Source organism: Filicampus tigris, chromosome 6 (genome assembly GCF_054856515.1).
Source record: "Filicampus tigris isolate MCC_2025a chromosome 6, RoL_Ftig_1.0, whole genome shotgun sequence".
Lineage (NCBI taxonomy): Eukaryota > Metazoa > Chordata > Actinopteri > Syngnathiformes > Syngnathidae > Filicampus > Filicampus tigris.
The window spans coordinates 4,688,066-4,714,310 of NC_141222.1; the positions used below are offsets into that span (position 1 = coordinate 4,688,066).

A 26,245-nucleotide genomic window follows, 5' to 3' on the forward strand; every position below is an offset into this window, starting at 1 on the left:
ACCGCCAAGTTGTATTACTTCCCACCAGTGTCTCACTACTGCAGCTGAAGTTATTTTTAGGGTCTTGAGGTTAAAAAAAGAAAATACTGTGTAACAAATACGTCATTACCTTGACTTAAATGTTCATCTGTTGTCTATAGGTGGATAGTTACTAACTGATGGCAGTCTATAAAGCTTGTAAAACTATACATGAAAGAATTCAGCAAGGAGATCGGTGGAATGCATGTATGTATATATAAAATATGTATGACCGATAAAAGCTCATAGCAAGTGAAACTGATTAATATATGGCTTATTATTCATCACCCCTCCTTGTCTTCAAGTTTTATGAACACTACATTGCAGAAGCGTGAAATGGAAATGAAAGTTCATCATCAATCTATATTATAGTTCAGCGAGATCTGCTGTCTATGCTGAGATCTGATTTCCTTGCACTTCAGCCTTTCAGTTGGCCACAGAAAAGCCAAAAGAATTCTGTATTTGAGAATTCTATTAAGTTGCCTATTTCGTGTACCTCAAAGAGTTTGGCACTTGTAATAGTAATACTAAATTGTAAATATCATTTCTGGGAAAATATGGTCCAAGTTTCAAACAAGAATGCAGAGCAAAAGCAACTCTAAATTGACTAATCTCCCTCACTCTTTTGCCTCGCAAAAACAAATTCTGCATTCCTTTTTTAAGTGACCACTAGCAACGATTATTTATTACATTGAAAAATAGATATTTAAAAAAATGTCATCAATTTGAAAGAGGTTCCACTTTAATTTTAGATCAGTGTTACGACCTCTCCTCACGATGGCAAGGAGGAGGGGCCTAACATAGGTGTGAGAGTTGGAAGGGGTAAATGAAAAACATGCACTAACACAAAAGACAACCATTGCAAACAAAAACAAACAAACAAGGACTGGCCACATCACTCGCAGTCAGCCAACTAACCCAATACAAGGAATGGCCACATCACTCGCAGCCAGGCCATTTCTTGGTTCCAGACTATGAGAAATAAGATTCTCTGGTCTGATGAGACCAAGATTGAACTTTTTGGTGTTACTTCTAAGCGGCATGTGTGGAGAAACCCAGGCACTGCTCATCACCTCCCCAATATAAACCCGGCAGTGAAATGTGGCATGAAGCACGTGACACTGGGGACACGAGTCTGGACTTGCTGTGCAGAGCTACTTACGTACGTTGCGCTGGGACGCTTTCCATAGCAACCAGCGGCTGCATTGAGAAACGCTGCTGGTCACCATGATTTATATAAAAAAAAGTCTAATAGAGTAGAGGAGGCATTACATCTGCTTCAAAATATTGACGAGTCCGAGGCTGAATTGCACCACTGACACTCAAGAGAATCCGAGTGCCGGGGCACCAAAAGGTGCCGTTGGGTTACGCTCGGGACGGACTTGTTTTCTCTTTCGTAGTCTACTAACCATTGACTTCTTCCTCTTCTTCGAAGTGAAGTGTAGTAAAGCCGTTTGCTCACGAACAGTTTCTTAAATTGATACACATTAACCGAGTATTTCCTTGATTTAGCATTATACTTTGAAAATCTTCCGGGCGGGGCAAAATTGTGAAGTAGGCGGATATGACGTCAGCGAGCCACGTCTCTACTTGCTGGTTGTGAAGTGTGCTCGTCATGGTTTTTCTTCTGATTCATTTCATTTCTCTTTTAATTGAACAGTAAAAACAGAGCGACCAATACTTACCGACAGCTTGTCATTGCCATCTTCAGAGTCTGAAGAGGCCGCCGCTAGGCAAGTGACCTCACGCACGCACTGGGTCAAACGGCAAATGGGCGGACCCAACTCATGAAAATACTGGTTTTTCTGCATCTTTTTTTTAGGCTTTTTCATTACGTTTTTGCTAGGGATGCTACAATCGATCGGGCACCGATAATGATCGGCCGATTTTCGTGAAAAATGACGTGTTCGGCACATTCGATCAAAGCTTTTTATTGTCGATCAAAGAATCCGATCACCCGCAGCTCATGCGGTGTACTGTGTGTAGTTTGCGTCTTGAAATATATGCCATGAAAAGATACCTCGCGGCCGGAGCATGGCCACAAGTTTCAACACAACCAACTTAATCCGACATTTGAAGAACAAGCAATTGGAAGACTGTGGTGAGTTTACGAGGCTCACTGCATTGAAGCAGCAGCAACAATGAAACGGCAGCTAACGCGGCCCATGCTGACCAACTCAAACCCATATCAGCGCGACAGGCAAAAGGCAACGCAAATAACCAGGAAAATAATGAAATTTATCGGACTTGATGACCAACCAGTCCTCTGATAGTGTAGTGGTACACACGCCTGAGTTGTGTGCGGGCAGCGTGGGATCGATTCCCGCTCAGTGACAGTGTCTATGTGTGCCCTGCGACTGGCTGGCGACCAGTTCAGGGTGTAGTCTGCCTTCGCCCATTGACGGCTGGGATAGGCTCCAGCAACTCCCCGCGACCCTGTATAGGATAAGCGGTTTGGAAGATGACATGACATGACATGATGACCAACCATTCTCGGTGGTGGAAGACACCGGATTCCGCCGTCTGCTCGCCCACTTCGAGCCTTGCTAGCTACGTGCTACCGGGACGCAAATACTTGACAGACGTAGCTCCACCAAAGAGTGTATTGTCGCATCAAAAGTTTCCTAAAAGAAGGCCTATTATCCTGTTTCACAAGTGTTAAATGGAGCTCGGATGTCAGTCCTGTGTCGATGTTGAGTCGAACAAGGTAGTTTTTCGCTCGCGTACTGCTTTTAATGACAATGTTCGAATGAGGCATATGTATTCCAAAATGTGTTATGCATGATGCGTTACTTTTTTCTCGTTGACAAATGCACAAGATAGTTTGTGTATGCACAAGACAAGAAACCATGTTCCTGAGTCCATTCAATTTGGGAACTCATTGAATAGTTTTTTCGAGTGAAGCCTGCATGTGACAATTTTTTCTACTTTGATTATATTCTGAACCATGCAATGTTTACGTGGCATGTTATTTATTTGACTTTTTGCATAATTAAGTCTTTTGAGACTGCTGATTATTTTGATCTGTTAAAAACTGTGTTACTTAAAGCTGGTTTTTCAATTATCTTTGTGACTGAGGAATTGTTGTATTGTGCCATCAGCGGTTTTGAATTTCTTCATGCTTTTGAAAATATATATAGATTTTTGTTCAAATTACGGCAATAATATGGCTGGTTTTTTTTCAGATAATATTGCATAATAACAGCCACCATAAATAAATGGAAAACTATACAGGTATTCCATGTGATCGGAATCGGTATCGGCCGATCTCACTCATGCATGTTCGGTATCGGTGTCATAAAACCTGATCGGAACATCCCTAGTTTTTACCAAAGTAAACATTGGAATCTCATTATTTTTACTTGTAACTTTTTTCGATTCCCCTGCACTTTAAGTGCAGAAAGCCACAGGAGATGCTGTATGTGCTTTAAATTTAGCAGAGATCAAAGAGCAGTTTTAATAAACAAGAGGAGAAATTAAGTTGAACTTGGACCCCTGTTTCTTTTATAGATGACCTTGGAAGTGTGAGGGTATTGATGGAGGCCATTTTGTTTAATTATAACGGCATTTTTCTCTGAGGCAGCAAAAGTCCTCTGTTCAAGGTAAAAATAAATGTTATTGTCATCTTAAACACTCCATCATTCTCACTCCATCATGCCATGTGAATTAGGACACGACTGACATCCACCTCTAAAAATAGCAACATACAAGTGATTTTAAGTTCATCAATGCATGTTCAATAGAGCAGTAGAAGACTATTTTACACGTCGTCAGTTTTTTAACGGCAACAACACCTGCAATTTGAATTCTCTTACCTGGAGAAGTGCAATTATTTTCTATGTCCATTTTCTCTGTGCTGCTGTTGTCCATTTTTTGCAGAAGCTTTCTTCCCTCCCATCTCTCTTGGTGAATGTTCCTGTGGTTGGAACCTGGGTGATATGTAGCACAGTAAAATGAGTCCAAAGAGAGGGATAACAACATTGTGTCTACAAATACAAATTGATGAATTAAATCCATTCATCCATCCATTATCCTAATTGATCCTCACAAGGGTCGCAGGGCGTGCTGGAGCCTATCCCAGCTGTCTTCAGGCAGTAGGCGGGGTACACCTTGAAATGGTTGCGAGCCAATCGCAGGGCACACAGAGACAAACAAACATTCACACTCACACTCACACTTAGGGGCAATTTAGAGTGTCCAATTAACCTACCATGCATGTTTTTGGAAAGTGGGAGAAAACAGGATTACCCGGAGAAAACCCACGCAGGCACGGGGAGAACATGCAAATTCCACACAGGAAGGCCGGAGCCGGAATCAAACCCACGACCTCCGAACTGTGAGGCGGACGTACTAACCAGTCGACCACGTGCCACCCTAAATCCATAATTAAATATTGTGAATAGAGAATTACACAATATAATCAGGTACACACGCCTGCGTTGTGTGCGGGAGTGGGATCGTTCCTGCTCAGTGACGGTGTCTGTGTGTGCCCTGCGACTGGCTGGCGACCAGTTCAGGGTCGTAGTCTGCCTTTCGCCCATTGTCAGCTGGGATAGGCTCCAGCACCTCCCCCGCGACCCTGTACAGGATAAGCGGTTTGGAAGATGACACAATATTTTTGTCGGATTGTACGATTGTGTACGAAGCGGTTTTCAGGAAAGCAATACACAATGATACCATTTCACAGTTGAACGATGGTTACAACATATCTAGTCCCTCTGAAAACTCATCAAATGTTTTGACTCAATTCTATAATCACCACCCTAAATTCAGACCAAGCAGGGTTTTAACACATTATTCCACAAGTCAACTTTACAAGTTCGCGTGGACATTTACAGTAAGAATGAAGGCATCCTGTCTTCAAGTCGGCCAAAAGAGGACTTTTGCCTGCCCTGCCTGCTGCCTTCTCCAGACTACAACAAATTGTGGAGCAGCAAAATGTTCGGTGATACAGTCTTCACATATCAGCGCCGGTGGTCGATAGGAATAATGTTTCGCCTCGCTAGCTTCAGATATTCCAAACCCAGCAAAATGGTGACAAGTATATGAAATGTTCACATTGCTTTACCACTACCTATTACCACACTACGTTCGTAATTATTAGGTATGTACTGTTTTTGATTCAAAGTAGTCAGTGTGACTTAAAGTACTGTCTCTCATTTAAGGATGCCAGAATTGCCTCCCAGAGTGTCTGTTTGGAGGTGTAGTCATCCATCCTCACAAATATTCCTTTTGAGGATGTTTGACAGTTTCTCAGTGGGATTTGGTATGGCTTGATAGGGGCCACATGATGAGTTTTTCTCCCTTTTTACTACCCATAGCAGCCACAGGTTCAATGATATTTTACTCTGCATGGGCTGCTGTGTTGTCTTGCATGAAAATTATTTTACAGCATAAGGCTCAAAACTCGTTTTATACCATAGCAGGAAAAGGTCAGTTCCAAACTCCTTCAGGGACCCTATGGCTTGTCCCACACTGAGCGATACGACCAAAGACTGTTGCGCAGTGCGCGGGGTCCTGCAACTAGTTAAATGGCCCTCGGCAACTTGTTTTGCTGTGATTTGAAATTTGAGTTGCAGCTCAACTGTGTCCAAAAATCGATGTAACAGCCAATCAAAAATGCCAAGTCATATCACACGAGCTTTCTCATTTAAATCACGTCAGATCCAGCTCGCCCCACAGTACAATAATACTCTGCTATATTTATAATTCCATATCGTCACTGTTGGACAAAATCTCCGAAATCACAACTTTTCAGAACATTAAAATAGTCACCAAACACTGCATAGTTCAAGTTGGTATAAAACCATATGTTGCTTTCCCATACCGTTGCGCACCAACATTAACATTACCCCAAAATCATGTTCAATAGCTAATTTAAATTCAAAGTTTGCACTTTCGCCGACTCCCAGGTGGGACAAAAAGGCGTTTATTGTCACATCTACGAAATATCCCAGTTTTTGTGCAATCATCCATGTACTTTATATTTGTTCGGAGGCCTTTGTTGCATGTTTAAGAGTTACCACAGTGATCATATTATAGTATTGTTGTTATGATGTTGGTGCTGCTAGCAGGGGCGGAGCCAGAATGTGGCTAAGGGGTGAGCCTGGAAAAATCAGGGTGGGCCTGAATATTTCTCCCACTAAGCACAATACTCCTATCCCAACACATAGTATATTAAAATAAAATGACAAAGTTCAGACCTTCCTTAGACAACCACAATTATGCCATTCTTAATATTCTATAAAATAAAGAAACACAACAAAACCTTAATTCAAAAATAATTTACAAAAAATGTTAAAGTGTACATATTTTTCATGAATCTCACTGGGTGGGCAGTCTGTCAATCTGGGTGGGCCTGTGCACACCCAGGCCCACCCATGGCTCCGCCACTGGCTGCTAGTAAAGATACATAAAAATAAACACATTTGTTGTAGCATTTTATGAATGCTTAGCAAATCTTCGACCGGCTTTAGTGGTAGCGCTACTTGTTAGTGTAGCTTTTTGCCACCGTGGAATCGAGGATCCGCACTTCTAAGCTTGTAGCTGCTGTTACAGACATTGTGCAGAACAAGTTAGCTTAGCGCCTCGCGTTCACAAGTAGCCAGGAAAGCAGGTGGATGTGTGGTTGTCTGACATGGATGCAACATTTTTTTTAACTGGCTCATATCTGATTTGCTGGCGTGACCTGTCCACAGGTAGCATGCCGCTTCGGATTGGTGAGCTTGAGGGGAGAAGAGTGCTTTAAAAAAAAAAAAAAAAATTTGACAATCAAATAATCGTGTTGTCTGATCGTATTTCCATCCAAGAATGATCAATTATTGTTGGGGCTCACCGTTTTATCGCCGCAGCGAGATGGTTATGCGTGTGAGGGTCAATAGGCTTATCCGCGGTTGTAAGTCCCCAACTATCTTTTTTGCAATTGTCCGGTTCAGTAGCGTTCGGTTGTGTTTCTTGGTGTGCAGCAGGCCTATAGGGGCCTATTATCTCCCTCCGCAATATCCTGGCCCAAAGGGGCCTATTATCTCACCACACATTATTCCGGCCATAACATCACACTACCCCCTCCTAACTGAGGTTGCAGCTCATTGAGAAATGATGACCATTGCAAAGCATTCATAAATGAGTATAACTGTCACTGCAAACGTTTTTCCTCGTGATGGATACTGCATTGAGAAGTTCTTGGGGCTCCAGAGAAGCAGCTCCCAAAAAAATCTCTTGCTTTTTAACAGCTGCTCTCTTATTACAATGCATTGCATTGCTCAATAAAACTTTATCTTGAATTAATCTAGTTGTTTTTTTATCCAAGATTATTTTAGTTAATCAAAACTGAGGAAATGACTACAACAACAAAAAAAAACCATTTTCGTTAATGAAATTAAGGAAAAACGAAAATGCTTGGAACCCCCCCCCAGAAAACTTGCTGAAACTACATTTTAAGTTCACAAAACTAACCCTAATTAAAGCAAAAATCCAGAGCCGCGGGTTGCCGACCCCTACACTAGACCGCATTGAAAGCTCAGAGAATCAGCCTACGGTGGCTAGTTGTGCAAGTGCATAAAGTTGAGTGGCAATTAGTGGAATTAGTTTCAAAGCCTAATGCCACAGTGAGAATATTTTAGATGATGAATGATGGAGAGCTTGCTAAAATCAACATTTGTATGAAGAATCAGAACACAACAAACTAGTGCTATCACAATACCAACATTTTTTTTACTTTGATACTATGCCTGCATAAAATACCTTGATACCGGTACCGAAACGGTACCTCAACAAAAATCCAGTCAGCGAAAGCAGCAACATTAAAATTGACAAGAGAAGATTTTTAAAAATGTGTTAGTAATTCAAAATATTAGGATATGCTTGATAAGAAAATAACATTTTAAACATTGTGAACATTTGCACACGTGGGGGAGTGAGATAAATATATTACCGGTACACTGTTTCTTTCATTGTTACATGTATATTAAATTTTAAGAAAAATAGTTTCCATTTATTTATTTAAATTTTAACAATGCCATTTTTCTAAATAATGAGATCAATGCCTGCATTTACATGTTTATATGAGCATAATGTATACATGTACAAACATACATATATACATATTAGGGGTATAACGGTACACGTGGGTGTATTAATACGTTTCGCTATGGCATATTCGGTTCAGTCCACTTATTAGCGCGAGTTTACGCACGGGTGCTACTGACTGTTGCATGCGGGAGAGGAGGGTAGCGGCACAAAAGAGAGAGCCAGAAAAGAGCCGGAGCTCGAAGGTCCCCGCGTACACTGCGGTCTCCTGTTTGGGAACATTCTGGCTTTCCTGTTCCCCATCGCCGATGGGGAAAGGTGTGTGGATAAGTCCGAAAGTTGTGTGCCGACATTGCTACATGAGATGGGCGGCTATGTTGCGGCTAGCACGTCTAACATGCACGGCATCATCCGACTGTGAATGTTTCTTAGACGAGGGAGCAAAAACGTCAAACTTAAATAGCGAGATTTATCATATTGTAGCGTCTTCCAGGAACACGCTGTCAGGCGTGGTTTAATTTTCACGTTTTTATTAATCCAAGTACAACTGCTCGTGCTCTTCTTTTTCCGCTGCTCCACTCGCTTGCCATATGATGCATTCATGAACCTCGGAAACATAACAACTCAGCAACACACAAATCCGACCACAACACAGATAACCCAATTCGTTACAATATGCTGTTCAACATTCAAAGATTTCAATGCCTAAAAAGTGTATACAATTTCATAAAGAGTTTTTAAAGTTACTGTATTTTTTTTCCATGATAAAAAGAGTTTTAATATAGTTAGCAATAATTGTAACTGTTATTGCATTTTTTTGCATCACAAAAAAGTGTATATATGTACTGTAATGACAACTTGCCTTTAACTTGAATACTTAGATGTGTCATAGGCTGTTGCTTCTGAGTGTTTAAAGATTTCAGTTTCTTAATAATTTACAAAATTAAGAGATCTTTATTTTCGTGTATTTTTTATTCTGGTGTAATTTCTTAGAATATCACCCGAATGGTTTGGTTTTATTTATTTTTTCCAAAAATGCACCATTTACTTGTGATCTTTTTGAAATAAACATATATTTAAAAAAATCTGTAATTTTTTATCGAAAATATACCGAACCGAAATTTCCCAAAAAATGAACCCCTAATACATACATATATATACGTGCTGTCAATCGATTCAAATATTTAATCGGGATTAATCAAATTTTTCGTAATCGCACATTTTATTGTAAAAAAATCCCTTGATTTTTCTGTCCTATTATTTTCTTGAATTTTAATACCCTTAACATGAATAAGAGAATTGATTTTCTTATGCAAATGCTTTATTAAAGTGGAAGTCAACCCAAAAAGTTTTTTACAGAATATGTTCTATGCAAACCCACTAGTTGAAACAAGGCATTCTGATAAATATTGCGTTTGTGGAATAAGAGTTAATCCACCCGTTTTTAGCTATTACTGGGGGCGGTCCATTGTGTCACTTCTGTCGACTGAAAATGACATCACAGTTTGGCCCAGGGCTCAGGTAACGACCAATCACAGCTCACCTGTTTTCTGAAACTGAGCCATGATTGGTCGTTATTTGAGCCCTCAGGGCATCTGTGATCTAGATTTTGCTGCTTGACTCATATTCCACAAACACAATTATTCATCAGAATGACTTATGTTTGGGTTGACTTCCCCTTCAATTGAAAAACAAGCATTGGATTCAACTCACACAAACAGCCCGTCAGCCCTTTCAAATGTTGTCAATCTTTTAACAACATGTCAATATTAAGTAAGTTCACTTGAATTTACTTGAGGCTGACCACATCCTCGGAGGCGCTGTTATGGAGATTTCTACATTGACGATCATTGGGCCCCTGCTCACTTCATCGATGTCATCTTCCTGCAGCACTTCATTTGATTAACTTTCACATCACTTTAACAAATGCTGTATAGTACTATAATGTGTTGCCCACTCGGCATCCATTGCAGCCTGATCATCCTGGAAGGGGGATTCCCCCATCTGTGGTCCCTGAGTGAGTGAGGGGAGTAATAGCTGAGCATTCAGTGGGTTTTTCATCTGCGCATTCTTCAACAGCAACACCAGAGAATGTTCTTCATACTTTGGAGAGTCCAGTAGGAGAGCTGTATCACCATTGCCAAAGACAAGTCAGCTCCGTGGTTGGGGGTGGGTCAAATACAATTAAAAATCGCAGTCATTAAGATGTTGTCTGGGAACGACAGCCTCACCTTCACTGCATCACACAACACCAGTGGAAGAGGCTTGCGTGTGTGCCAGTGCTCAACTGTTTGCCCCTTCCCTGCCTCCCGTCCTGTTTTGCTATCTTGCACACGGATAAAGGAGTGTAGAAATGATTAATGGGCCCCTATGAGGAGGCGCTGAGCGCCCCGTTCCCTGTTCCGCAACATCAAGCTCAATTAGGCTGAACCTCATTAAGCACATCATAAATAATCCATTTTAATTGATCTTCCAGCCAACTAATTAAGAGTTAACAAGAGCACAATAGGGACAACAGAAATGCATTTAACACCCAAGTGTTGCACCAGCTACAACTCATTTACAACTCATGTAAGTATATATATGTAAGTATATATATATATATATATATATATATATATATATATATATATATATATATATATATATATATATATATATATATATATATATACACTAGTGTGCTGTGAGTGATCATCATGGTGGTCCTGCAGAAAATAATTCGGTATGACTTCATCCGTCCATTTTTTTTAATCATTCCAAATATATATAATATATAATCTCTATATATATATCATCGCTGTCATGTGAAAAGCACTTATCTCCATTTTTCTTCATGTTCTTATTAACGGCTAAATTAAAAAAGTTTCCAAAATTGGAGATAAGTGTTTTTCACGGGACAGCGCCGATTATATATATATATATATATATATATATATATATATATATATATATATATATATATATATATATATATATATATATATATATATATATATATATATATATATATATACACACCCCGAACTGGTCGCCAGCCAGTCGCAGGGAGCACACATAGACACCGTCACTGAGAGGGAACCGATCCCACGCTGCCTGCATACAACTCAGGCGAGTGTACCACTACACCATCAGTGAACCCCATATATATATCAAGCATGTATATGCTTACATATATATGCTTGATATATAGCATATATCCTAGGGTGAGGACCAAAACGCATGGCGAGGCTGCATTCAGCCATTTTGGTCCTCAACTTTGGAATAGCCTGCCAGAGGATGTCAGGTCTGCAGAGACTGTTGATGTTTTTAAGGGGAAGCTCAAGGCATACCTTTTTAGTTCGGCTTTTATATAATCGTTCTTAGTCCCTTACTATTTTTATCCAATCTCATTGTTTTATAGTTCTTAGCTTCTTTTCTTGCTTTGTCTTTTTAGCTTCATTGTCATTGTCTTTTAGCTTCATCCAGTTTTTACCTCCAGTGTTTACTCAAGAGGGGCCTCCACGCTGGGAGTTATGGCTGGCCTCCATGTGCTACGTTTAGGGTCTGCCCCGGGGGTCTCTTTGGTGGTGGTGCTACCCGTGGCCATAGGCTATCATCCCTCTCAGCGTGGACACGCTCCCCTTGGGTACTCTTTTCTCATATGGTTTCTCTGTGCCTTGCCATGTCGCTTTTTAGGGTTGTATGTGTGTGTGTGCATGTGGGTGTGTGGGTGTGTGGGTGTGTGTGTGCGTGAGTGCAGGTGTGCTTGAGGATGTCTGTCTTTGCGTATATTGTGAGGGAGGGAGGGAGGGAAAGCCGGAGCGGGTTCCCTTTTTATGTTGTATTCTGACGTTTTTAATGTACAGCACTTTGAGTTGCATCCTATGTGTGAAATGTGCTATATAAATAAAATTTGATTTGATTTGATGATCCCAAGCCAGAACACCCCCGCGGACACAGAGACAATGTACACTGGCAGAGGCTTTTCAGCCCCAAAAAAATCAATAATAGTTGTTGTAGTAGAAGTATTTTATTTTTTATAGTGTTAAATATTTTTACATTGTATTGTTTATTCTATTTGCACTTTCTGACTTCATTTCCAAATATTGTGCAATGGAAGATATTATAGTTGTCAACTTGACATTGTTATATTTGTATTTTCGTTACATTGCTGCTTTTTTTGGTTTGACTCTCGACATTTGTTCTGAAACAGCTGTAGAAGAAGTATTATCTTTCTTTATACTGTTAAAGTTTGCATAGTAGTTTTTTAATATATATACATATATATTTCCCAGTATATTTTTTGCCATTTCGTCACGCGGCAGCCAATCAGCATCGGGCGTACTACGTCACACACAGCCAAACAGCGCTCTGATCACTCGGCTACTTTTTAAAAAAAATTTTTTTTACAGTTTTTACAGTAGCTCTGTTTGGTTGTGTGTGACGGAGAATGCCCGATGCTGATTGGCTGCCGCGAGACGAAATGGCAAAAAAGTTAATTTGTTTAATACGACGACGTCCCACCGCTCTAAAAGTATCACTCGCGCCGCCCCGCACGCAACCGCACCCGCCCGCGCGAGCTACATTGACTCCAATTGAAACGTGCCGCCAGAAAGGCTCCCACTGCAGTTGGTGTGAACGGAGGAGCTGCGCCTCCGCAGCTAGCAGAGGGGGAGGGACGCAACACGGCTGTAGGCTGCGAAGCATGAGCTGCGGGTGATCGGATGTTTTGATCGGCAATAAAAGGCTTTGATCGAATATTCCGATCACGGGTTTTCATGAAAATCGACCGATCATGATCGGTGCCCTGATCGATCGGAGCATCCCATATATTTGAACTGTGAGGCAGACGTGCTAACCAGTCGACCACCGTGCCACCATGTATATATGTATATGTATTATATGTGTATATATATATATATATATATATATATATATATGTGTGTGTATATATATATATATATATATATGTGTGTGTATATATATATATATGTATATATATATATATATATATATATATATATATATGTATGTACATATATATATATGTGTATATATATATATATATATATATATATATGTGTGTGTGTGTATATATACACTAGTGTGCTGTGAGTGATCATCATGGTGGTCCTGCAGAAAATAATTCGGTATGACTTCATTCGTCCATTTTTTTTTAATCATTCCAAATATATATAATATATCATCTTTGTTCATCTAGCTGTGCCAGCAACATAGTGGCAGGCAGAATGAAGAAATGCTCTTCCATTAGATGGCAGAAGTTACAAAACGCCTGTGTATCTTTTGCAATTAATACAACTGAATAAGTCCTGCTTCCTGTGGCTCTATATGTTCAATCAAACAACAAGCCCATATTTCTCACTTCAATTAAACCTTCAAATCAATTTGTGAGTAAACTGAGACGGCATAATCATTTCAGTATCCCTAATTGTTTGTGATATTTTTGTATGGTAGTGTGATTTTTTCTAAGATGGGATCTCTCGCTCAATATGGTTGGGAAACTGTTAACATACATGTAGTTAGTGTTGCATGTGTGTTTCTTTGATTCTTTGTTGCTTTGTATTAAAGTTACACTGTCAGAGAGGCAGGTTGTGTGTAGATATTATCGGTTAGTTGACCCTGGAAACAGTCGGACGCGACCACTCTGCCAACAGGAACACTGTTGTAGTAGTATAGTATACTGTATAGTAATAGTATATATTAAGTAGCATTACAGTCATGGTCATCTTGACCTGTATTCGTTGGGGACTACTTGGAACGGATTTTGCCAGTGTAATTTTGTGAAATTAACTCATTTCGTTATTCGGTAACGGGTGCGAACACACTTTCACACACGACGCTCAGTTCTCTCATCGTTCACTGCTAGGAGAAGAAAAGAAAAAAAAAACCGTTGCATTCTCACCTGAACCGTCAGTTAAGGAAGAGAATCCCTTCAATGCGAGGAGCAAACCTCCGAACAAACAGATCTGTATGAGAAGCAACTCTTTCCGCCTTTTCCGCCTCGCTTTCGCCTTGTTCAGATTGGCCATCACTTGCGCCGGACAATTCCGGAGTCGGATACCCGCCAGAGACATCCCTTCCTCGGTTGCGACATCCATGCGTGTCACGAGTTGGTGAAAGCCAGCTGCGAGTTCCTACACTTTCCGATGGAACTGATTCCTCCCTCGTGTCGCGAGCAGATGAAATATTGGAGAAGAGCAGCCTCTGTGTGGCAAGATGGATATTGTAAACGTCAACTGCGACGTTGTGTTGCGATGATTGCACAACAACAAAAGCCCAACAACAACACAAACACGAGCAGTCGGCGTTTTTCTTCTTGGCGTAATGTTCCACTGTGGGTGGGGGTTTTAGTCAGGTGGCACCCTCCTTGCATGGATGCTCCCAGAGCGAGCAAATTTGGCACGTGCCACGGGGACGCACGCACGTACTATATTTGAAGACCTTAACTACCATTTAGTGAAACATACAATAACCACTTTTAACATTTCGGCATTGGCAGAGGTTTGTATGTGCTCCAACAAAGATGGAACACCAATCACCACAACTATTGATTGACAGCTGCAGCCTAGGCAAGTCTTTTGAGTATGTATCTGATAATCTAATGGTGTGCTGTATTGGGACATTCCAGAATTTGAGGGCATTTTACGACCCACCCAGCAAATTTTAAATAATGCACATTCAACTTATTAAAAGATGCAGTTTCTGAGTAAATTTACTGGTCCCGAGACCAAATCAAATAATATTAAGAGAAAACAATGATTAAAAATTGTTTTTAAAATACTAAATTTAGGGGGGGGGGTGTAAACATATTTCAAATAATTATTATTCATGGAACATGCTCGCAACCAAGCCTGTTATCTTATCGTTGGCGTTGAGCTTGTATCTCCGAAATAGTCACTTTTTAGGAGACCTCAACAATGGCAAGTTTATTCAACCATTAACATTACACTGTGAAAGAGAGCAATTAAGCAATTTTCAACACTTTAGATTGGGCAATAATGTGTAAAAATAACACCCACTGACAGGTCCGTCTTATAAGCGGACAATATAGAGTGGATCCCAAAAGAGCAGAATCGGACAGAAGGCGTCGAGAACAAAAAGGTCTTTATTACAATTGCGGAAGAATTATTAACAAAAAGCGTTGGCGAAACAAAGCCAGGGAATATCAAATTCAAACAAAAACGCCTGCAAAAAGCAAGGGAAATGGCATAAACTAAAAGTACAAACGAGACAAAATCCAATGACACAAAATGCAATGACACAAAATGCTCAGTCAAAGTGATGAGGATACTACAAGTAATCCAACAAACAAAACTATAACAAGGCAAAATGAGGCTATGAGCGAGAATGATAACGAGGTATCAAGAAAGTGAGGTTGGGCTGTGAAGCGAACAAAGTCAACAATCCGACAAGGTAGGCAGGAGAACGGCATCCTTTTAAGCCCCGCTGATCATCATCCGCCACTCCAGCTGGGCTGCTGCGAGGGAGGGAGAGAGAGCACGAAACCAGCTCAACAGAGGCAAACCATGACGCCCACGGGTGTGGATTGAACAATAGTATAGATTTGGGGAAAAAATGTGAAATTCACCAAAATGTGACCCATAAGGTTTTGGCACAACGCCAGCGATAACCTTTTTAGCATGGTAGAAGAAGAAAGCAATGAATCACATGATACGCTGGACTTGACATCATCAAACAGCTTTCTAAAAGAATGGGAAGAGCAAAGGTATGTTCTCTCTGTCCCCTATTTTTCCTACTTTTATAACCTATAGTTAGCTAGATTGAATGCCTCACTTATCCTAATGCATCCCTGTTATGCATATGATCACAATAAGTCCATTTTTTTCCTTTATTTTTTTCTTTACTTGTTTACATAAGTAAGTTTGTACTCTTGGTTTATGAATGAATTAATAGTTTATTTTCGGTTGTATGCATAATACTGAGAAGAAAAATACGCCAATCATTTCAAATAACAATTGACAACCAAAAAAAGGAATAGGCTGAAGCACCAGGCTTATTATTGCCTATCCTATACTGTCCCATGAATCACCTAGAATTCCAATAGAACAAAATAAATAAATACTATACACTCACATTTTAATCCCTAATTTTACATTTTACCAATGGCCTTATACACATCAATTACTTTACATTTGAATTTTTTCTTAAACCTCAACAAAGAACAACACAGCTTCAATGCATCATCAAGTCTATTCCACAATTTCACCCCAAAACTGAAACACATCTGTATTTTATGTTGGTCCTTACTTTACATATTTCAAACATAAATAAACCTCTTAAATGATAATTTCTTTGTCTTAATTTAAAAAAGGTCTGAATACAAACAGGTGGGCTTTTATTTATGACATAAAAAGGGATTTCCAATGTCTTCTGATACACAATATCCATGATTTTTAAAATAACGGATCCTATGAATAATTTATTAGTTGATTCTCTATAGCCAACCTTGTTAATTATTCTAATAGCCTTTATTTTGTAATTTAATAATAGCATCTATATTTGTTTTATATACATTTCCCCAAATTTCAGCACAATATGCCAGAAGAAGAATACAATACGTGAAGAGCTTTCTTGTTTAACAAATCTTTTACTTTGTAGAGAACAGCCACTGATTTAGCCAGTTTACGTTTAGTGTGTTCTATTTGTGGCTTCCAACACAGTTTATGATCAATAATTACTCCCAAAAACTTTATTTCAGTGACTCTCTCAATTTTGATACCGTTTGAATTTAGTTTTATGCCATAGTTCAGATGCATGCCACCAAACACCATAAATTTTGTTTTATTTTCATTTAATGATAACTTATTACAAACAAACCACTGGTCTGCAGTAACAGCTAGATAAACAGTTAGCGTTTACCTCTGAGAGAACACGAACATTTGTCCGGATTTGCAACCCTGTTGCTGTGACAAGAGTGACAGAGTTGCACTACATTGACAGGGTTGCATCCAGTTTAATAAGACTTGAGAAACAATTTGTATTTTTTTTATTACTAGTATTATTATTGATGAATAGGTAGCAGAAAATCAGAAATCTGAAGGACTATTTTTCAAGAATTTTGAAGCCCAAATGTCCTCCAATTCTGGAAAGACCCGTGTGTGCTTTGTCCTAACTGTATGGAAGTAAATCTGTGCCATCTGAGTTTGAATTCGAATACCATCAAGATTCCTGAGACAGAATTTTTTTCAGCATCGAAATTCAACATGTAAAAAAATTCAGCTGCAAAAAAATTGCCTGCACAAAACTGCAAGGAAAGACCTCCCATTGGTTGATAGGCAAGCCCCCTCTCTGTCCATTTTTAAAACCCGGTTGAAGACACATTTCTTTTCTCTGGCTTTTGATCAGACCTGAAATTTTCGGCTCTTTTTCGGTGTCAAGTGTACATGGTGTTTTATGTTAATTTATTGGCTTTATTTATTTATATTTTTATTTAGATTTTATATATTATTTATTTGTATCTATATTTATTAATATGTGTATCACAGCCTTTTATTATTATTTTTTCAATTTATTGGATTGTTTGTAAAGTGCTTTGTTACAGCTCTAGCTCTTATGAAATGTGCTATATAAATAAAATTGTATTGTATTCTCGATTTTCTTGCCATAGTTTTTTTGTGTTGACGCTTTTTTCCTCGTCACTTTGACTGAGCGCTTTATTTTCTGTGCAGTTGGAGTTTGCTATCTTGTTTATATTTTTCGGTTAATCTATTCTTCCTTGCCATTTGCACTCTCCATTGTTCGCTTTAGACGGACATGTGTCAGATGGCACAGATTTAGTTCCATATACTGTAACTAGTTATCCAATTCAGTGCACTAGTAAAACAACTAGAGGTGGGCATTCCATCAGACTGACGCAATGGTCCGTCAATTGATAACTGGTAACAGCTCTGTGACCCACTAGAAAAGATCCGTACCTGCATTATGTTGATCTCCAAAATGAGAAGCAAAACAAGAGAAATCTGTGGTAAGTAAGCCGTGCAGCCTTTGGAAAGCCATTTGTGACGTGTTTGGTAGACGCGGGAGATGTCACTCCATGGCCAGAAATGCTGTGTTCCATGGCTAGCTGTTAGTGCCTGTGGTCACTTGTGAGGGTGGGAGTCGATCGCCAAACAAACAACAGAGAGATAGGGGGCGCACTGCAGAGACGGCTGCTTTTATGGCACTCGTTCCCTATGCTCGTTAAAGTGTACCTGACGTGGTCAGAAGGAAAACTATATATGATTTATCAAGAAAAATAGCTGTTTCATTCATGACTGGGATACCTATGCTAGACTGCCTTGTTAGGACCAGCATGTATCACAAAGTATGAGAGGACTAGATCGAGAGGGTACTGTGGGCTCATGTGAAGTAAAAAAAAAAAAAAAAAAGTCCCACCACGCTAGAGCAGGGGTGTCCACACTTTTCCAGCATGCAAAATGACCAAGTCCATACCTATTTTATTAAATAGTTATTTAAATAATGATTATTAATTTATGCAAAATTATAATTCTGTATAGGTACAACATATATTGGTGTACCTTGCATACGTAGCTGCATGAATTCTTATTGCAGAATGTACGTTTTCTGTCTGATGACTTGCACTGAATGGAATCAGCCGGAGAATGGAGTCAGGACAGGAGTTGCTGATAGCGAGCCTTGCGCACACCTCCCAATGAACTTCAGTCATACTGTAGTCATGCGGAACGGGTGGTTGGACTTTATCAATGGTGCTCCACATTCCCTCCTTCAGCCGGCCAGTAAGTGCCACAGGTGGACAGACCAACGTGTCGCAACGGTCAGCCGGACGTCCCAGTCACCACCCCCATACCAACCGGCAGCCGAGACACGTGCCATTGGAGGGCACGCAGCCTCGCGATGGTGTTCGGGTGGAGGGCTACTGCGTCCCGCGGATCATTCTCATTCTTCATTTGGGGAAATTGTGAGTGTATGCCCGAGCACATCGCACGCCTCCCCCTGGGTCATGACCTCAACCTGGAAGAATAACTTTGAGATGAAGTACCTCACAAACGGGCTTCTGAAAGAATGGTCAAAAACTCATAAACACACTCCTAAACCTTGTAAACAGCTGTTGTAGCTGCATAGAGTGGACCGACATTAAACCTAGCGCAAGGAGCCAATATTTTAGAACAAGTCCAAAAGCAAAATTTGAAACTAAACATTGACATTCAGTTCTTCATTCATTCAAGTACTTTCTCGCTAAAAAAATAAACGAAGAGCTTCCCAAAAGCCACTTGACATGGGCGTGTACGTTGAGTACCAGATTAACCCTCGCCGGATAATTTATTTAGTTCTGCAAATACAAATTGTGCGCCAGGTGAAGCGTAGTGGGTAGAGCGTTCCTCCACAGGTTCTGCTTCTGTTTTTCCCTGCTTCGTGTCACGGGTTCAAATACCGCTCTCTACCTTTATATATATATATATATATATATATATATATATATATATATATATTTTTTTTTTAACAATATTTACAATTTCTTGCAACCAATCGGGAGTTGTAAACAAGACATTTTATTTAACGTCTTTATTGATGAATTGAACAGTCTCGATGTTGCTTGTGACGAATCTGCAGACAGGAAAGACAAAATTACCGGACTAACATTGCCCTAACGGTCACAGCTGGAATCGGGAGACAGTGGAACTGTAACACCGGTTTCATCAAAACGATCATCCTTGAATCCAAAACAGTCTCCAGACCTTTTTTACCTCCACAATTGACTGCTTCTAACATGCCGCTTCGCTTCTTTTGCATTCAGCGGTTGGCGTCGTTGTTTAGGTGCATACAAGCTCCTTTCAAAGTGCACATTGCTTCACCTCGTTATGAAATAGGGGGTGGGGTTGGTGGTTTTGCATGACTATGCAAACCAAACCGCAACAGTAGAAACGAACGGCTAGGACAGTTTGCACAAAGCAGCCCACTCCTAGTTGCATTACTTAGCCATTTTGTCACTTATGCCAACTGAAAATGACATCACAACTGCTCAGGGCTCAGGTAACGACCAATCACGGCTCACCTGTTTTCTAATGCTGAGCCGTGATTGGTCGTTACCTGAGAACCGAGCAGTCGTCATGTCCTTTTCAGTCGACAGAAGTGGAAAAATGGTCGCCCCCAGAGATGGCTAAAACGGGCGGATTAACTCTTATTCCACAAACGCAATCTTTATCAGAATGCCTTGTTTCAACTAGTGGGCCTGCATAGAATATATTCTTGAAAAAATATATATTTGGGTTGACTTCTATTTAAGGCCGGGAGTGCATAACAGCATTTCTACCACTAGAGCTGGGAGCGCTGTTGCATCTTTCTACCCTTAAAGCCGGTAGAGCGTATATATCATTTTCTTTTGTTAATCCAATTATCGGTCTCTTAGCCAATGAAATGCATCAGAATACGACGTGACAGTATCGTGAGCCCGCAGAGGATTCTTCTGGAATTCTTTCGAGACATAATGGCGGACGCCGTCGAATGCCGGAACTCTAAAATAAGTGACGACAGTGAAAAAAATGACACGCTTGTTGACTCTGAACCGGAGGAACCAGTCGAACGTGATATATGGTTAAGATATATGTTTGTAGAAAATGCCGATATCGACGTCTTTGTAACAGAATAGAGAATGGTCATTACCACTCCATTTTTGGTTATTAATAGTGTTTTTCTTGCACTGACACTTTATTTTTACATCTTCACTTGAAACAGTAAATATTAATCACCTTGAGCCTGTGTGAAACACACAGGGCCAAGCTCCCCAATTCTTTTGGAATTATGTTTTTATCTGCTACTGGGGCTGAGATATTAATTATTTTATAGGTATTGAATTTCTGGGAAAACTTGAGGTTTTAGAGGGTGATTCTACGGTCGTCCTTAGGTTATGGAGAGATGTTGAGCCAGGAGCTTTAGGCCTTAATGGGTTAAGTATAACTTAATATCAAAAAAAGCCTTTTAATGATCCGTTTGGCATTCAATGTGATGGAAACACATTTTCTCTGCTGTAACAACAGCACTCAGAAAGTCCTTCGTATGGCAGTGGTAAGTGCAGTGCATTCTTGTGTGGGAAACCCCGGATTGAACCCAACCTTGAGCGCTTTTATTTAACAACTGATGTTTGTATATCATAAAATCCAACATTAATTAACAGTCACCATTACACTTGCGTTCAAATTTTTGCATTCAGCATTTTCAGCATTCACAGGCAATTTCTCCAGAAATTACACATAGTCTAGTATTACCCGTTGTTGTTTGTAACTTTTGGCTTGTCTCATCAAGGATATTTGAGAACATTCATGTAATGCATTCATGTTATGTGAAATGTCAAAACCTCATGCAATGGGGAATGTCGTTTCTTCTGATTACAATATAATGTCCATCATTAACACATTTGCAATACTTTCAAATGTTGACCGCCGCAAATCACTCCAAACCCTGCAGGCAGATTAGATTTGTATTTTCTGCACAATAATAGTTTGATCATGTGGCTTGATTGTGTTTGTTCACATTACTGTTACATACAAAAGAGGGATGGCCCACAGATTATCCTGCCATGCCATTACGTTTTTTCTGCAGCGTTTTGAGTTCCGATATCGTGGGGGAAATGCATCGTATTCTATAGCCAAGTGAGCTTCTTGATTGTTAAGCTTGAGGTTTCATATAAACAGCACTTGGAAACCTTCCAGCAGAGTGGAAAATGTGATCCGGGCTCCCTCCAGGCAACTGGTGTCTGTAGCATGTTTTAACTCTTAAACCACAATGGTGCACAGAGCAGGAGCAATACAGTATGTGGCAAAGAAGATGGGTCAGGAAAGTAAGAGATGTGAGATTCCACACATCAAAAATATCAACCAAGTCACAAACACAACTAACAAAGAAACACAGGCAATGTGTAAACCTCAGTGAGAATCCGAACAGACCTGGAGGCCTTAAACCTGCCATGAACCCCAGGCTGAACCCCGGTGAACGCTGACTGGTCAAGGAAGTACTGAAACAAGATATACAGTATACTCTGACATGAAAACTCAAAGGCACAAAGAATGTAGGGGATGGAAGGAGGAGGAGGGAGGGGCAACCAATTAAACCCAGTTAAATTGTTTTTCCATACACAGTGGGCTTGGCAAAGGACTCTCTTTTTCTCACAAGATGTAAGATAAGTCATAGAGAAGCCAAAGCAGAAACAGTGGCACTCCAAGTACAGGGGAAGGCTTGGAATTGAAGCCACTGTCCCGTGTACACTCGTACTCTCAACGGCACACTTTTCAACATACTTTCCGTATAAGTAATGTCATTTTGTTGTTTTATCTCATTTATTAGATTCTTAGTGGAGCCACCGCAATGGAAAATATCAAGTTCCAACTCAGGCGTCACGGTGGTCGACTGGTTAGCACGTCCGCCTCACAGTTCAGAGGTCGTGGGTTCGATCCCAGCCCCGGCCTCCCTGTGTGGAGTTTGCATGTTCTCCCCGTGCCTGCGTGGGTTTTCTCCGGGTACTCCGGTTTCCTCCCACATTCCAAAAACATGCATGGTAAGTTGATTGGGCACTCTAAATTGCCCCTAGGTGTGATTGTGAGTGCGGATGCTTGTTTGTCTCTGTGTGCCCTGCGATTGGCTGGCAACCAATTCAGGGTGTCCCCCGCCTACTGCCCAAAGACATCTGGGATATGCTCCAGCACCCCCGCGACCTTTGTGAGGATAAGCGGTATAGATAATGGATGGATGAAGTTCCAACTCAATTCAAAGTGGTACAATAAAGTCTAGATCACGACCAGACATATTTGGGTCATGTCCTCCTTTTCCGACAGTTCTCACGTCCCAGCAAAAGAAACTTTGCTTCCTGTCCTCTTGCTTCACAAGGAAAGCTCAAATGAGCATCATTTGCAAAGTGAAAATGGGGGAAGGATATATGTATGGTATAGTTGCTGCGGCAGGCAGAAATATAGCACACTGACCTAACAATAAAAAAGCTTAAAAGGTCAAATTAAATGAGGACAATGCAGATGGATCCAGGTGAAGATGCTGTAATGACAATACTCCATGCTGTGAATTTCACATGACACAAACGTGTACACATTTCCTTAACATCTTTATCAAATAGCGTATTTTCAAGACTAAAAGGTGCGCCTTTATACAAGCCACACCCACTATTTTTTTTTTTAAATAATGAAAAAAACATAAGCCACTCCTTTGTATAAGCCGCACCTATCTTTGTTGAAAAACTTAGGCATTTACAGAACGATTTTGAACTGTAAATGTATGGATTTACAGTTTTGGATTTGATTGATTTACACCTCTGTTATGCCGTTGCAAACCCCCCGACATGGTTCCCACCCTTCTGTATACTTGTTGTACAACAAATTGAAGATTAAAAATGCAAAATGAAGAATAAATACCAAGCCGCAGGCTGTGAGAGGAACGTAAGCTTCGACCGCGGCAGCAGATGGTTACGACGGAATGTTCGCTAAAAACTATGTTAAAGTTCATTTTTATCATAAAATTGACTTACCTTAACTAGAATGCCGTAGTGCATTTTATCCAAAGGTACAATCCTGCACTTATAAACGCTTGTCGTCGTCGTTGTTGTGCAAAGCGAAAGTGGCACTTGCTGCTGCCGCTTCTTCATTGCCTCCTTCTACTTCTTTTAAAAACATAGAAGAAGCACGGTCGCTGGAGGTAATTACGCCTTAACTTCCTCTTGGCACAATAACATCAACAAGGTCCTTTGGATAAAATGCAACACGGGATTCTAGTTAAGGTAAGCTGTTTTAAGACAAACTTAAGACAAAAGTAACAACCTCTTTAACATTTTATTTGCCGATGTTTCCTCGTCCTTGCCAAGGGGCTGAGCGCGCTCCACTCACAACTTATGCACACACCTGTTTACTGTACTATCCTCTTATCCGGCTTGATTCTGACTAAATGAACGGCACATTTGAATAACGTTATGAGTTTCCGAACAGAACGTTGTTAGTTTCGTCGTCATTGTCGTGCTGAGCACGTTCGTGCTTGCCGGGTGGCTGAGTGAGTCTGCTCGCAACTTGTAAACACAGCTGCCGAACGTCACATTTGAATACCGTTATGAGTTTCCTATAAGCCGCATGGTTCAAAACCTAGGAAAAAAGTAGCAGTTTATAGTCCGGAAAATAAGGTATCAAAAAATGTAAACCATTAACATTACGGGAAAAATTGTGACAACACATACACGCTACGTTACCTCACTGGAAAGTTAAACATTAAATTTGAACACTTATTGTACTAATTGAGACACAGATTTTGATGAAATTGAAACGATTTCTGGTCAAAATTGCCCAAAAATGAATTGATAATATACTTAGCAAAAACTTGGAGGGCCGGTGTGTTTGAGTGACAGCTGAAAATGGAGCGGTGGAGCCGCTCACACTTGTGCTTAACGTGATCAGATCACATGTAGAAAACCTTGAGTAATTTCGGCAAATCTTCTTTGAATGTCTTGAATGATCTAGGGATTGAACGACAGATTTTTTGTAGGTGATAAGGTGATAGTTGAATCGAAGTCGTCTGATCAATGTCTTATTTTTTCTTTCAGCCTCAATCTTGCGCTGTACATTCCTCCAAACACAAGGTCACTCATTCACTCACTTTTCCTGTTGTCCTCAATTGTGCTTCTTTAAAATAAATTACCAGTCGCCTCTGTGAAACTCTTGCAAAAAGATTATATTGTGCATGCTAACACAATCAACTATAGATAGATATGTGATGTAGAAGTACAGGACTTGCTATAGCTCCGACCCTTTCAGCACTTCACAGCCAAGTCAAAAATGTCCTATGACATCATGAGACAGCAGATGAAGTAGTCTGTAATCTTGCACTCCCAAGAGTTTGCTACACTTACATGCTTGCTACACGTTTATTAAAGTGGAAGTCAACCCTAAAATTTTCTTTACAAGAATATGTTCTATGCAGGCCCACTAGTTGAAACATGGCATTCTGATTAATATTCCATTTGAAGGACTTCATAACTACAGATGTCAGCACCACAGTAGTCATTAAATCCTGTAATGTGTGGTTTCTCGGAGAAAGAAACAGTAGGGGAGGACCTGAAGCAGGCAGGTTGACTCCATGACACCGGCACCACCCTCCGGAAGTGGGAGACTTGAGTCGCATGACTTGGGCTCGGTCAACTTAAGTCACTAATTGTATGACTTGCACTTGCTTGGAAAAGACTTGACTCGACTTGACTTTAACTCCATGACTTGGCAAGTCATTCTGTTTACATTTGAAAATCTTTAATATGTGTGCCTGTTGTTTTCGATAGAAAGGTCATCATTTTTCATGTCATGTGTACCACTACGATGGCAAAACCCCAGCAACGACGACCATCGGTATGCCCTGGCAAAAGACAACAAAGGCTGAGGCTTACTCGTTTAGCAAGTGTCAGCAAAGATGAATACATTGGGATTCAAGGATTATCTATTTGATGAAACCGGGAAAAAGACAATAGCAACATGCGAGGTTTGAAAAGCAAAGATGTTAATAAAAAATAAAATAATAAAAACTAATATTTTGACATACTGTATGTTGTGACTGAACAAAATTTTATGACTTGACTTACGACTTGCTTGAACCGCTAATGACTTGACTTGCTTGAAATTTGGTGGCGACTCGACTTGCTTGTTTTTTCCCCCCCCCCAGGAACTTGCGACTCGCACATACAGTATGTGGCTGTGTGGTATTGGGATTTGGCCTTACTCCCACCTCTGCCATTCCCTGACTCCAGTCTGACAGAGAGAAACGCTAGTTGGACATTTTGCTTGATGATGCAAACCATTTATTTTTACGAAATAAAAAGGTCATTGATCGATCATGGCTTGTCTGTTCCGTTGTGTAAGCAGACACTACAGTATATTATCTTTCTTTTTTTATTGCAGGAGGATGTTTGGCGAATTTCCTGATGGCTGTCTTGAGGATTTAAGGCTGCTCATCAGTTAGCATTAGCGGCTGCCTTTTTCACATGGCTGTACATACCACTTGTGATTTAACTTATCTTGCAAGTGACCGTGCAACCTGTTGATTTCAGTGAGGCATCCCTGTACAAAACACGTGAGTGGCGATTAGTCGACCTCAAGCTATAACCACGATTGCTGAGTGGCAAAGTCGACATGTCGACTAGTCACATCAGTGCTCATGGGATGGGATGGGATAAGATTAACTCAAC

General features: G+C 40.3%; 1 protein-coding gene and 1 long non-coding RNA gene across 2 annotated transcripts in view; one reads left to right on the forward strand and one right to left on the reverse strand.

The window, feature by feature from the left end:
• LOC147145543 (sodium/potassium/calcium exchanger 3-like) overlaps positions 1-14,389 on the reverse strand; it is a 54,475-nt gene extending 40,086 nt beyond the window's left edge. The window contains exons 1-2 of the mRNA XM_086033933.1: positions 13,952-14,389; positions 3,834-3,947 (exon numbers count right to left, since the gene is read on the reverse strand). Of these exons, the coding sequence (XP_085890059.1) occupies positions 3,834-3,947; positions 13,952-14,147 (310 nt within the window). The 5' untranslated portion in view covers positions 14,148-14,389. The remainder of the gene's footprint in view (positions 1-3,833; positions 3,948-13,951) is intronic.
• A 9,198-nt stretch (positions 14,390-23,587) lies between these two features.
• On the forward strand, positions 23,588-25,874 carry LOC147145544 (uncharacterized). Its single transcript, XR_015087150.1, has 3 exons — positions 23,588-23,806; positions 24,617-24,652; positions 25,723-25,874. It is a non-coding gene; the product is annotated as an uncharacterized LOC147145544 (long non-coding RNA).
• The last annotated feature ends 371 nt before the right edge of the window (positions 25,875-26,245 follow it).